An 11,787-nucleotide genomic window follows, 5' to 3' on the forward strand; every position below is an offset into this window, starting at 1 on the left:
GCGCTGTCTTCGTGGAGGTTGTGTTGGCTGCTCCTGGGCGTGTGCTCGAGATCTCAGCTCCTGAGCCCGCGGCCGGCTCGAGGGCACGGGGGCAGGGAGCCGCAAGAAGAGGCGTAGTATGCCTCTTGGAAAGAGGCAGGGCCGGGGGTGGGTGAGGCAGTTGTGAGGGGTCAGCTGAGCCCTTGGACCTACCTCACAGGCCCCGGTCCGTGCGCAGGACCCCATGGAGGCTGCAGAGGCGCCGATGGACCCGGTGCAGGTGAGTGGATGGCCCCTCAGGGCCCGGGGACCCCCAACCATGCGGTCCCAGGGCCCCCATATAGAGGACGGTGTTGTCCTGGGTCTCTTCACATCCACTAACCGTGGCTTTGAGTCTGAGAGCCACGAAATGTGGTCAGTCCCGGCCTAGTGTCCTGAATCCAGGCCGGGGTTGATATAGAAGGGTTCCCCACGCTGTCCGTTAATGGCTGAGGTGGGGAGACGTGTCCCAGGCACATACACCAGTAGGTGCAAATATTGGGAGTTGAGGCGGAGCTGGGTGGAATCACAGGTCTCCGTTTTGCCTGGTGGGAAGAGAGAGCACTGAGACAGGAGTCAGCTCTAGAATGACAGGCTGAGGAACTGGGCCTCTTTTGAGGTTGGTGGGAGCCATGGAGGATTTGGAGGAGAGGAGGGCAGTGATCTGATCCAGGCTTCCTCTAGCCGTAGATTGGAGAGCAGACTAGAGGCTCAGAGGAGTCAGGGACAGCAGAGAGGGGGATCCCTGTACTCTCACACAGTACTTGGAACCTTGTCTTCCCCATATTACTCTCAGCCACCCTCCCAGCCCAAGCGTGTGTTGCAGCTGTGCCAGACAAGTTCCCGAGCCCATTGCCTGGGTTCAGCTCCAGGCTCTGCCACTGCCCAACATCCAGATAGTCTCCATTTCTTCAGCTGTGAAATGGGGTTAATCATGGCGTCTTCTCTCTGGGGTCCTGGTGAGAGATGTGGGAGCAGAGTGTGAAAAGCACTGAATGCAGTGCAGGGCACCCAGGGAATGCTCGGGAAATGCTACTTGTGGCCATTCATTTCTGTGATTTCTGGGGTCTAAGGAGGCCTTTGCCCTGGTCTTGTCCTGATGGCACTGTGAATGAGAGAGAAATGGGGCATCTCGGAATCCCCCCGTCCCTGCACGTCTGAATGAACCGAGCCTCAGGAAAGAGCTCATGCAACAGTGTAGAGACTGCAAGGTACATTCTGGCTATGTCTTTCCCAGGGCTATGATCTTGAGCAAGTCTCCTCACTGCCATGTCTTCCATTTCTTCGGATCTAGAATGGGAATATTAACACTTCTTCCCCGATTTGAGGGGATCAGAGAGGGCACGTTTGATGTGTGTCCCCGAGTGTCCAGCACTGCCCAGGTAGCATCGCTCTGGACACTGTTTTTAGGGAGCAGAGCCCCTTGTTCTGTGATGATCTTAGGGCTCACCCAGGGGAGTGCGGCTCTGTGGTTTCTTCGGTCTCAGGCCTGCATCCGGCCGAGGGCTGGGAGAAGAGGGAGATCCTAGGGGCAGACGCACAGTGGGAGCAGTATTTTTGGAATCGCTCCTCGGTTAGGATGAGAGGGCTCTTGGACAGGCTGGGAGCCAAGGTCACTGGATTCATCTTTGCAGTTGCCGTCTGTTTATTACAAGCAAAGCTGGCTTGCCACTTACAGGAGTAAATTCATTTTTCTGTTTAAGACACTTTTATGTGAAAAGTTAAGTGCAGTAAAGATTGGGTGGTGGCAGTGTGCAGGAGCGGGGTGTGCATTTGGATGTAAACACACAACAGTCCCCAGGTTTCTCTCTAGCATGTGACCGTGTTTCCTCTTAAATAAGCATAAGTTGTCTTATTTGTTTGTCATTCATTTGGCCCCCTCCCTTCATTCCAGCCATGTTCCCGCAGCCCCTCTTCAGAGAGGCCTTCCCTCGTTTCCCCTTCTAAAATCGCCTCCAACCTCTCTGATCTCCTCCCTCTGTTTTCTTGTACTGAGAACCTTAAGGCCATCTGACATTGTCTTGCTCAGTTACTCTGTTGCCTGTTGAGGATCTGCCTTCCGCCCGCCTCCCCAGGGGGCTGTGAATTCCTGTTTGCTGCTCTATGCCCAGGCCTAGAACAGGGACAGACCTGTAAGGGCCCAAGAGCTGCTTGGGGAATGACTGAGGCTCCCCTTGTGGGCTCTCACCACACCTAGAATACCTTCAGACCCCATGGCCTGCTGCAGCTGTCCCTCCGACTCCCCTGTGCCTGCCCCCATGTCTTGCCTTCCTTCCTCCCTGGCTCACTGCCCTCAAGACCCGCTGTCTTGCTGTTCTTACTAAAGCTCCCCACCCCCACGCCCTGCCCCAGCACCCTCGTGCTTGGGAGCTGGCATTTTTGTGCAGAGTTGAGAGCTAGGTTGAGATTTTCAGGGTGCTTGAGGAGCAAAGAGGACAAATAATCCTAAGGAAACAGCAGTAAGAGCGGGCTGTCACTGGGCCCTTGATTTGCTCAGAGGGACAGTTGTGTTTCCTCTCCGTCAGTCCCCACCTCCTCAGAGTCAGGTTCTGTTATCATCCCTGCTTTACAGAAGAGGTTCAGAGACGTTTGGTTACCTGCCCGAGGCCACACAGCTCTTTAGTAGTTGAAACTCACAGCTTGTCCATCAGCTACCAGAGCCTGTGTTCCCAGCCACAGTGGGCTGGGGAAGCCTGAGGGTGATACCTCAGTTACACTTTGTGAGGTGGGCAGTGCTTTCTCCTGCAGATGAGCTTGGGAACAAGGAGGGCAAGGGGAGCCACCCCAGGCAGAGGGAACCTCGTGGACAGAGGCAGTGAGGGCAGAGTTGTTCAAAGAGGCACGAGAGGCCCTTGTGGTGGCCAAAGGCTCCGCCTACCTGCTGAGACGGGTCTTGGGTGCGGGGAGAGTCGTGGTCATTTACCAGATGTTCACTCTCTGGGCGACTCACTAGAGCTCCCTGAGCCTCAGCTCGCTGACCGTGACTTGGAGCTGATGATGGCGTTTACCTCCTCCGTGGCTGAGGAAGGGTGAATAAAAGTAACAACATATGCAGAGCACTGTCTTGAGCCAGGGATGCATGTTTGCTTCTCTTGAATTCTCACAACAGCCAGATGAAGTGAGAATTATTATTATACTAATGGGGGAAATTGAGGCTCAGAGACATGAAGTGGCTTCCCCAAGGTCACACAGCAGGCCAGTGTCCATTCAAGAGGTTGAATTCAAACCTGGGAGTCTGCTCCAGAGCTGGGGACATTTAATCCCTGCACCCGGGTCTGAAGCCCTCAGCCCCCTGCAGGCGCACAGCAAGGACCAGGGAGGCTCAGCTGCTGCTGCTGCTGCTGCTGTTTTCATTGTTGGAATTGTCATCGTCATTTTCCCCGGTCCTCTGATGTCCCAGAGCGCTTACTGTCTGCGCCGACAGTCCTCACGGGCACGCCATTGTCTGTCATTCTCCATGGTTTCCACCATCGAAGCCTTTTCTCTCAGCCACGTCCACCTCCCCCTTAAGCCCAGCACAGAGCTCGGCCCTCAGGAGGGCTGGGTGATTCGGGCCTGGGTCTCTCTGCACCTCAGCAGTGACTGAGTGACAGGCTCTGGTCCCATCCAACAGCACAAGGTGCATGATGCTATTGTGTTTGACTTTCCAGGCACTAGTGACCTTCAAGGATGTGGTGGTGACCTTCACCCGGGAGGAGTGGGCATTACTGGACCGGGCTCAGAGAACCCTCTACTGGAAGGTGATGCTGGACACCTGCCGTCTCCTGGCCTCTCTGGGTAAGGCTTCTCCTCGCCTCCATGCGTGGGACCTGCAGCCTGCTTCTTGCTTCCGTCCTCTCTCTCAAGGCCTGGCTGGTGGAGAAGGCCTCTGGAGCCACCCGCCCTCTCCCCACAGTCCCTGCCATGTTCTGGACTCACCTCCTCTGGCCTGCTCTCCCTTTGTCTCCCCCAGGGATCATTGGGCAAGAAACACAGTCCCCTGCATGGAACGAAAGGGGGGTGTCTGGCAGACCCAGGAGCAGGGTGCCCTGAGGAACCGCGTTCCGGAACTGGGAGGAAGCACCATTGTGCCCGGCTCTGGATCTGTCATCCTGGCCTCTCTCTGTGGGTCTGCTCGTGTCACTGTCTTTGCACAGCAGCTCTGGTGGAGGTGGGCACCTCAGCCCTTGCTCTCAGACTCTTGGACTTCTTGTCTTCCTTTCCTTTTCTCTGCATGTTTAAATCATGCCTTCTCTGGGGAGGTGTTTGTGTGACAGGAAGCACTTCCCTCAACCTCTCACCCCAGTGCCTGGCCATGCTCAGCTTGGGGTCCTTATTAAAGATTCCCACGAGAGGGAGCTGACTGAGTCAGCCTGGTTGAGTCAGATGACCCCACAGCCCAGTTAGCAGGGTCATGGGTGAGGGACTGGTCGTCCAAGAAGGGGAGAGTCAGGCCGGTCCCCAATTGGTGCCTCCTCCCTCGTAAACAACACAATCTCAATGAAGAGGCCCTTTGGGCCCTTGGTGTCCGTATGACCATCCCTTCTTTCCCGCGGCCTAAGCCACACTCTCCGCTGGGACTGCAGATGATTTTAGAGGACACACAGATGCATCACCAGGTGGCTTTGATGGGCACCCCGAGAAAGCCGTTTCTCTCTTGATTCCTGTCTGGAGAGTGTCTCAATTCATGTCTTTCACAATGGTTGCTGATTTCTCCTTCAACAGAGGGAGCAGCCTCCCACTCTTCCGTCCCTGCATGGTCTGCATGAGCTTGCTGGGACTTAGAGCATCATTTTGATTTCATCGTTGTGTGTGTTTTTTTGTTTTTCTGAGGAAGATCAGCCCTGAGCTAACATCTGTTGCCAATCCTCCTCTTTTTGCTGAGTAAGATTGGCACTGAGCTAACATCTATGCCCATCTTCCTCTATTTTATGTGGGACGCCTGCCACAGCATGGCTTGATAAGCAGTGCATAGGTTCGTACCTGGAATCCGAACCTGCGAACGCTGGGCCACCGAATTGCAGTGCGCACGCTTAGTCACCACGCCACTGGGTTGGCCCCTCAATGTTGTGTTTTGATGGTAACCTTTCCTTTGTGGCAAGGGAAACTTATTCCCATTTTTGAGTGATACGAGATTCTCTTTTTGAAGAAATTGATTTAAGAAAACTAAAAAGTGGTTTTGTTTAAAGAGAAGCCATTAGTAACAAGTAGTCACAGCTAATGTCCCCTGAGCACTGACACCGCGTCAGGCCCGTTCCAGGCATGTGCCCTCTCTGCTCATTGAATCCTCACGACGTCCCTGTGAGGTGCAGTGTTTTCCCAAAGCCGCCTGACTCCAAACCCAGTTCTCTCCCGTCTGGGGACCTCCTGCCCAAAGGCAACAATCAGACTTTGGAGCAAATTTTTTATTATGATTATTTTAATTAACCTATACATTACTCAGTGGTATAATTATATCTCTGATATTATTATTTCCGTAAAGTACAGTCTTAAGTATCCAGCCCAATGCATGTTTTACTCAGGTACCTACTAGTGGGACTTGTGCTGGATCAATCTTTGGAGCATTCCCAGCCCCCAGCAGGCCCGCCTGCCCCACTGTGTAAGGAAAATACGGCCGTTGCTCTGAGTTTCTCAGGGAGCTAAATGCTAAAATTTAAGCTCAACTTGGAAGCTGCCCCTTCACAGTGAGCTGCCATCCTCTGCCTGCCTTGGTGGTAAAAGCCCTTCCCTTTGTGAAGTGACACTGAGAGGAGACGCCACTTGGTGTCTGTGTAAATGTCTTCGTTCACCAGAGGCACTGTGTAGGTTTCCCTTGTCTACTCTTTTTGTGCTTCCTACAATGCCCAAGTTTGAGGATCACCAAGTTGGCCCCTCCCCTCGTCCCCTGGTCCCTAACAGTTAAATCCTCCCACTCACATCCCACCCCTACCTCAACGGCCCGCTTTCTTCCAGCTGCTGGCTCCACACGGGGTCTTTGAGCCCTTCTCTCCCCAGTGCGATGCTCAGTAGGCTGGGCTTTGGAACCAGGCCTGGTGTCAAACCCGGCTGAGCTGCCTGTGGACTATGGCATGTTCCTGAGGCCAACCCCCTCCTCTGCTTTCCTGCCCCCTCTTCCTGGTGCAGGGGTCTGCTTTGGCCTTGTCTGGGTCCCTCACAGGCCCCAGGAGGCTGCAGCATTGAGTGGGGCTGCAGAACCCCTTGTTCACCCTTTTCTTCCCTCCACAATCAAGGCTTCCTGTTCTGAGCGAATGATGGGCTTCAGTCACCGTCTGCCTCAGGCTCCTGATTGGGGCACCATTTGCAAGTTGATGGAGACCAGGGCTCTCATCGCTCCCTGGATGCCAGAATCACCCAGGGGGCTTTGGAAACTCCTGATGCCCAGGCCTCACCCAGAGATTGAGTTTGAACTGGTCTGAAGTGAGGACCAGGCATCCCCTGGTGAGACACAGGGAGGGTACAACCCACTGACTTAGATTAATTAGGAAACAGCTGTGGAGGGAGGCGTCCCTTTCCCAGGGCCCCACGGCTGTGTGTGGAAGGGGTGCGCACCTGCACAGCATGGGTCTGCAGGATGGAGGGTGTTGTGTAGACAGCCAGCACGACCCTCTGCAGCCTTTTCACCCAAGGATGGTGTTGGGGCCTGGGTTCCAGGCCATAGGTCAGCATTGTCTTTGCTCGCGTGGGAGCAACATCATTCTGAAACCTTCCCTGTCCTAAATACCACACTCTGTAGGGAGGTTCTGTTTTGTCTTTACAAATCACCTTTGTCTTGTATCTCCATGAACAGGGTCTCCCGCTCCCAAACCAGAGCTGATCTCCCTGCCGGATCCTGGGCAGGCGCTACAGACGGTGAGGGGAGGCCTCTCACAAAGCACCTCGCCAGGTGAGTGGCCAGGAGCTGGGCAGTGGGGGTCGCTGCAGCCTGCAGACCGGGAGGGAACTGCTGCCTCTGAAATTCTATGGAAGCTTCTTGTTGGGACCTCGCTGGGGACACCAGTTTTAGTGAATGGCCCTGCCATCTGAGAAGCTGAGAAGGCCAGAAACAACCTTGAATGACCCCTCAGTACCTTTGTCTCCATCAGACCCCTCATCCAGCCAGCCCCAAGTCCTCCCCAGTTTACGTCACCCTCGCCTCCTGAGTCCAGCCTGCCATGCCCTCCCGAGCTCCACCACCAGCACCCTGGTCCAGCTCTCTCGTCATCTCTCGACTGCATGATGCGAACACAGCCTGTTGTCTCCCATCTGCTTGTGCCTCTGCCCAGCTCTGTCTCCTGCAGCAGCTCTCCCAGCCACTCACCTTATTCCAAATCGTCCCCACTCCCCCCGCCACTGAGGTCTCAGCCTGTGACCAAATTCATGTTGGAAATAAAGATTGCTTACTTCTCCTTCTTGCTTCTCACCCCTTTCAGACTCCTCCACATCTGATTGCTGCCTGCAGCCTCTCTTCTCACTTCCACAGAAGAGGTCTTGTCCCCAGCTGTGACCAGTTCGTGCACCAGGGTCTAGGTCACACCTTCTCCCTCCTTCTTGGGAACTCTTTTCTTCTCTTATTTCCTTCCTTAGCTCTAGAATTGCCTCTTATTGGTGTGACTATCTGTACAACCAACTTAGAGGAGATGGTTCATTCTTGTAAGAAATGTCTACACTGGACTTCCAAACATTCCCTTTATCCATTATTTCTTTTCTTCTATTTTTTTAACTGAAGAGTAATGTACACACAGTAATGCACATAAATCTTAAGGGTTTAGCTTGATTAATTTTTACACATGAATAAATCCAAGTAACCACCGTTCATGTCAAGACACAGACCTTAGGAGGCTCCTCATGAGCCCTCCAAGTCAAGACTACTTCCTACAGAGGTAACCACCCATACTTGAACACCGTCAGTGAGTTCTCACTGTTCCTGAGTGGATATAAATGGAACCTCTCAGTATGTGTTCTGCCTGTCTTCTGTTGATCATCAGTATGTGTATGAGATTCATTCATGTGGTTGCAGATCGTTGGAGTTTGATACTTTGATGCTGTGTAATATGTCATTGTAGTAATATTTGCAGTTTATTTATCCATTCTCTGGTTGATGGACATCTGGGCTGTTTTCCTTTTATGGATGTTAGGCGCATCACTGCATGAGCAGTTCTGGTGGGCATGTACCCAGGACTGGACTGGCTCGGACATGGCATAGGTGTATATTCAGCTTTTTAAGAGAAACCACCAAACAATGTTCAGCATGGTTGACCGTCCCACACTCCACCAGCTGTGTATGAGTTCCATTGCTCCACATTCTTGTCAGTGCTTCCTGTCATTTCATTTTTCTTTGTGGCACTTTAGAGGGGATTCTCGGGACCACAGCACTGATACTGATGTGCTTCTTTCTTATCCCCATACCTCCAGCACAGAGATAACCATTCTCCAGAATTTGGATTTATTATTCATTGCTTCATCTGTGGGAAGTTGTTATTACAAAATCAATATCCTTGTAGATGTAGGGCTATTCAAATTTTCTATTTTTTCTTGTGTCAGTTTTGGTATGTTTTGTTTTTTGGTCAGTCCACTTCATCTAAATGTTCAGTCCATTACTTTTTTAAATTGTTTCATCATACCTGTGTCTATGTATGTGTGTACACTTACACAATATGTTGTATAGATTTTTTATAAACTTTATAAAAAGAGTATTCTATAGTTATCTGGGCCTGGCTTTTTCATTCAGTATTATGTTACTAATGTTTGTAATAGATATAGCTGTGGTTTACTCATGTTCTTCAGCTGTACATATGCTTTTGCATGAATATACCACAAAGTATTCATTCTCTTGGACATGGACTTTTTTTCCAGTTTTTCACTCTTACAAACAGTGCTGCTGTGGAAATTCTTATACAGGTGTCCTCGTGCATATGTGCAGAAGTTTCTCTTGATAATGTTCCTAGGAGTGGAATTTTGGATGACTAGGTACTTGAAATATTAAGATGATACCCATTGTTTTCTGAAGGAGTTATAATAATTTTCTCTTCCCCCAGCAGTGTCTGGGAGAGTCCATTGACCCACATCCTCTCCAATAGTTGATATTGCCAGGTGCCTTTATTTTTGTCAATCAAATAGGTATAAAGAGGATCTCACCATAGTTGTGTTTTGCAGCCCTTCGTTACTCAGACAGTTGAGAAAATCTTCATTTCTTTAGTGGCCACATGTGTGTCTTTTCTTAATGTCGGTTCATGATTTTTTTGCCCATTTTTCTATTAAGATGGCTGCTCTTCTCTTTTTGATTTGTCAGTTTTTGTATATTCCTGATACTAATCTTTTACCCCTTATATGGGCTGCAGTTGTATTCTACTAGAGTTTAGCTTGTCTTTTTATTTTCTTTAAAGTATCTTTGATTAAAAGAAATTCATATTTTGTTTATTCAGATCCATTTATCTTTTGTTTTATGATTCCAGCTTTTCGTGTCTTGCTAGGAATCTTTCCCTACACCGATGTCAAAAAGATACTCATTTCCTATTGCTTATGAATATATTTTAAATTTGACTTTTTCCATTTAAGTTGTAATGAATATGGAATTATCTTTGTGTATGGTGTGAGGTAGAAATACAGTAACTTTTCCCCATGAGGGAAACCAATTTTTTTGCTCCATTTGTGATATCATCCCTTCTTTTCCACTAATCTGCTAGGCTACCTCAGCTGTATAAGAAAGCTCTATATATTCATGAATCTGTTGCTGAGCACTATTATTTTCTATTGCCAGTTTTTCTATATCTGTGCCAATATCACAGTGTCTTGATGTCTGTAATTTCATCATGAGCCTACCACCTGGGAGAGCAAGTCCCCTCTCCTTATTCTTTTTTCAGTGATATTCTTGGCCCTTGACTCTTCCATGTAAATTCTAGAATCCACTTGTCAAGTTTCATGGAAAATCCTGTTCTCTGGAGTGGTAATGAACTTACGGATAGATTTGAGGAGAACTGATAACTTTGTTATTAATTTCTCTATTTGCATAGATTAATATCTTCTAGTAAATATTTAAGGTTTCTCTCTCTAGATCTTATCTGTTTTATAGTCACCTAACTGTTCCTCATGCACAGTTGATCTGATATGTCCCCCAGGTCCTGCTTACCCTTAGCCTTGTAGGCCCTGTCCTGGGAGTGGGCACGGCTGTCCTCACTGTCACCCATCTGAACCTTGCCAGTCGGCACCCTGTCTGTATCTCTGTCTACCCCCCAGCATCCTCTCATGCCCTGCAGTTCCCTGGGCATCCAGATTCTCTCTAGACTCTGCCCTGTTGTACACTCGGTCTCCTTTGTCTGCAGTGCCCTCTCACTTTCCATATCTGGTAACTCCTCCTGCTTCTTGAGGACTCAGCTCTCAAGACACCTCTTCTGGGAAGCCTCCACTGGTGTCTCTCTCCGTCTTATCTGGGCTGCTTTAGATGCCCCCTTCGCTGTGTTCTTAGCACCACATAGCATTCTTTCTTAGAACAAACACAGCACACACAGTGTTATCATTTCTTTCCCCTCTGGACATTGAAGAAGGGACTCCACTCTGGCCCCTGCCCCAGATTCTCCTCAAGGTTGTCCCTTTAAAGGTGTCAAGAATCCAAGGACCAGTAAAAAAAAAAAAAAAAAATACCAACCTGAGTTTGAGAGATGTGAAAACCCAGCGGGTATCAGCGGGACTGTTGCCACCTGCCTTTTCCCACGGGCTTGGTGGTTTTGTTTCTTCTATGTTGGCATCACTAATAGGCTTCTTTTGTGTATTGAATTCCCTTCAGGTGGCAAAGCAAAATCCAAGACCATAGAGCCTACTGCTTCTCAGCCATCCTTGTTTGAGGGGTGCTCATTCCACAGGTCACTGACTCAGGAAGACTCCATGGTTTCCATTTTGGGGCAAGCCAGGGAACAGGAAGGACCATCAGAAAAGCAGAGAGGGCACTTGAGGGCAGGGACAGTCCCCCTCAAGGAAACCCCCCTTGGAAAGATGAGCCCTGAATGTGATGATTTGGGAACAGCTGACAGTCTGTGCTCAAACAATTTCCAGGAGCTCACCTCTCCAGGAGACCCTCGCCGTGAGTGTGAATCACGCGGATCAAGGAAAGATCCCTTGATTCACGGAGGGAAGAACTCCTACAAATGCAAGGACTGTGGGAAAGGGTTTATCAAGAATTGCCGCCTTCTTCAACATCAGCAGATTCACACTAAAGTAAAACTCTGTAAATGCAGAAAGTGTGGGAAGGCCTTTCTCAAGAAGGCAGACCTCACTGAACACTACAGCGTTCACGTTGGAGACAAGCCCTATGAGTGCATGGAGTGCGGAAAAGCCTTCAGCCGTAGGTCACACCTCACAGAGCACCAGCGGATTCACAGTGGAGAGAAGCCCTTTGAGTGCATGGAGTGTGGGAAGGCCTTCAGCCGCAGGTCACACCTCACAGAGCACCAGCGTACTCACAGTGGAGAGAAGCCCTATGTGTGCAGTGAATGTGGAAAGGCCTTCGCCCACCTCTCTGATTTTATTCGGCATAATAGAACCCACACTGGGGAAAAACCCTTTGAGTGCAAAGAATGTGGGAAAGCCTTTTGTGACAGCTCTTCAGTAACTCGACACATGAGGTGTCACTCTAGGGAGAAGCCCTATGAGTGCAGTGAGTGTGGAAAGACCTACAGCTATAGCTCAACCCTCACTACCCATCAAAAGATTCACAGGGGAGTGAAATCCTACAAGTGTAACAGATGTGGGAAGGCCTTTTACCAGAAAGCAGGCCTCAGTCAACATCAGAGAACTCATACTGGGGACAGACCTCTTTAA

At 50.1% G+C, this 11,787-nt stretch overlaps 1 protein-coding gene across 1 annotated transcript; it reads left to right on the top strand.

The window, feature by feature from the left end:
• The first annotated feature begins 223 nt into the window (after nucleotides 1–223).
• On the top strand, nucleotides 224–11,787 carry LOC106803279 (zinc finger protein 264-like). The gene is made up of 4 exons (XM_087422313.1): nucleotides 224–259; nucleotides 3,669–3,795; nucleotides 6,785–6,880; nucleotides 10,757–11,787. The coding sequence occupies exons 1-4, from the start codon at nucleotides 224–226 to the stop codon at nucleotides 11,785–11,787; spliced, it is 1,290 nt and encodes a 429-aa protein (XP_087278439.1).

Source organism: Ceratotherium simum, chromosome 33 (assembly GCF_057802395.1).
Source record: "Ceratotherium simum simum isolate JZ-2026a chromosome 33, ASM5780239v1, whole genome shotgun sequence".
Lineage (NCBI taxonomy): Eukaryota > Metazoa > Chordata > Mammalia > Perissodactyla > Rhinocerotidae > Ceratotherium > Ceratotherium simum.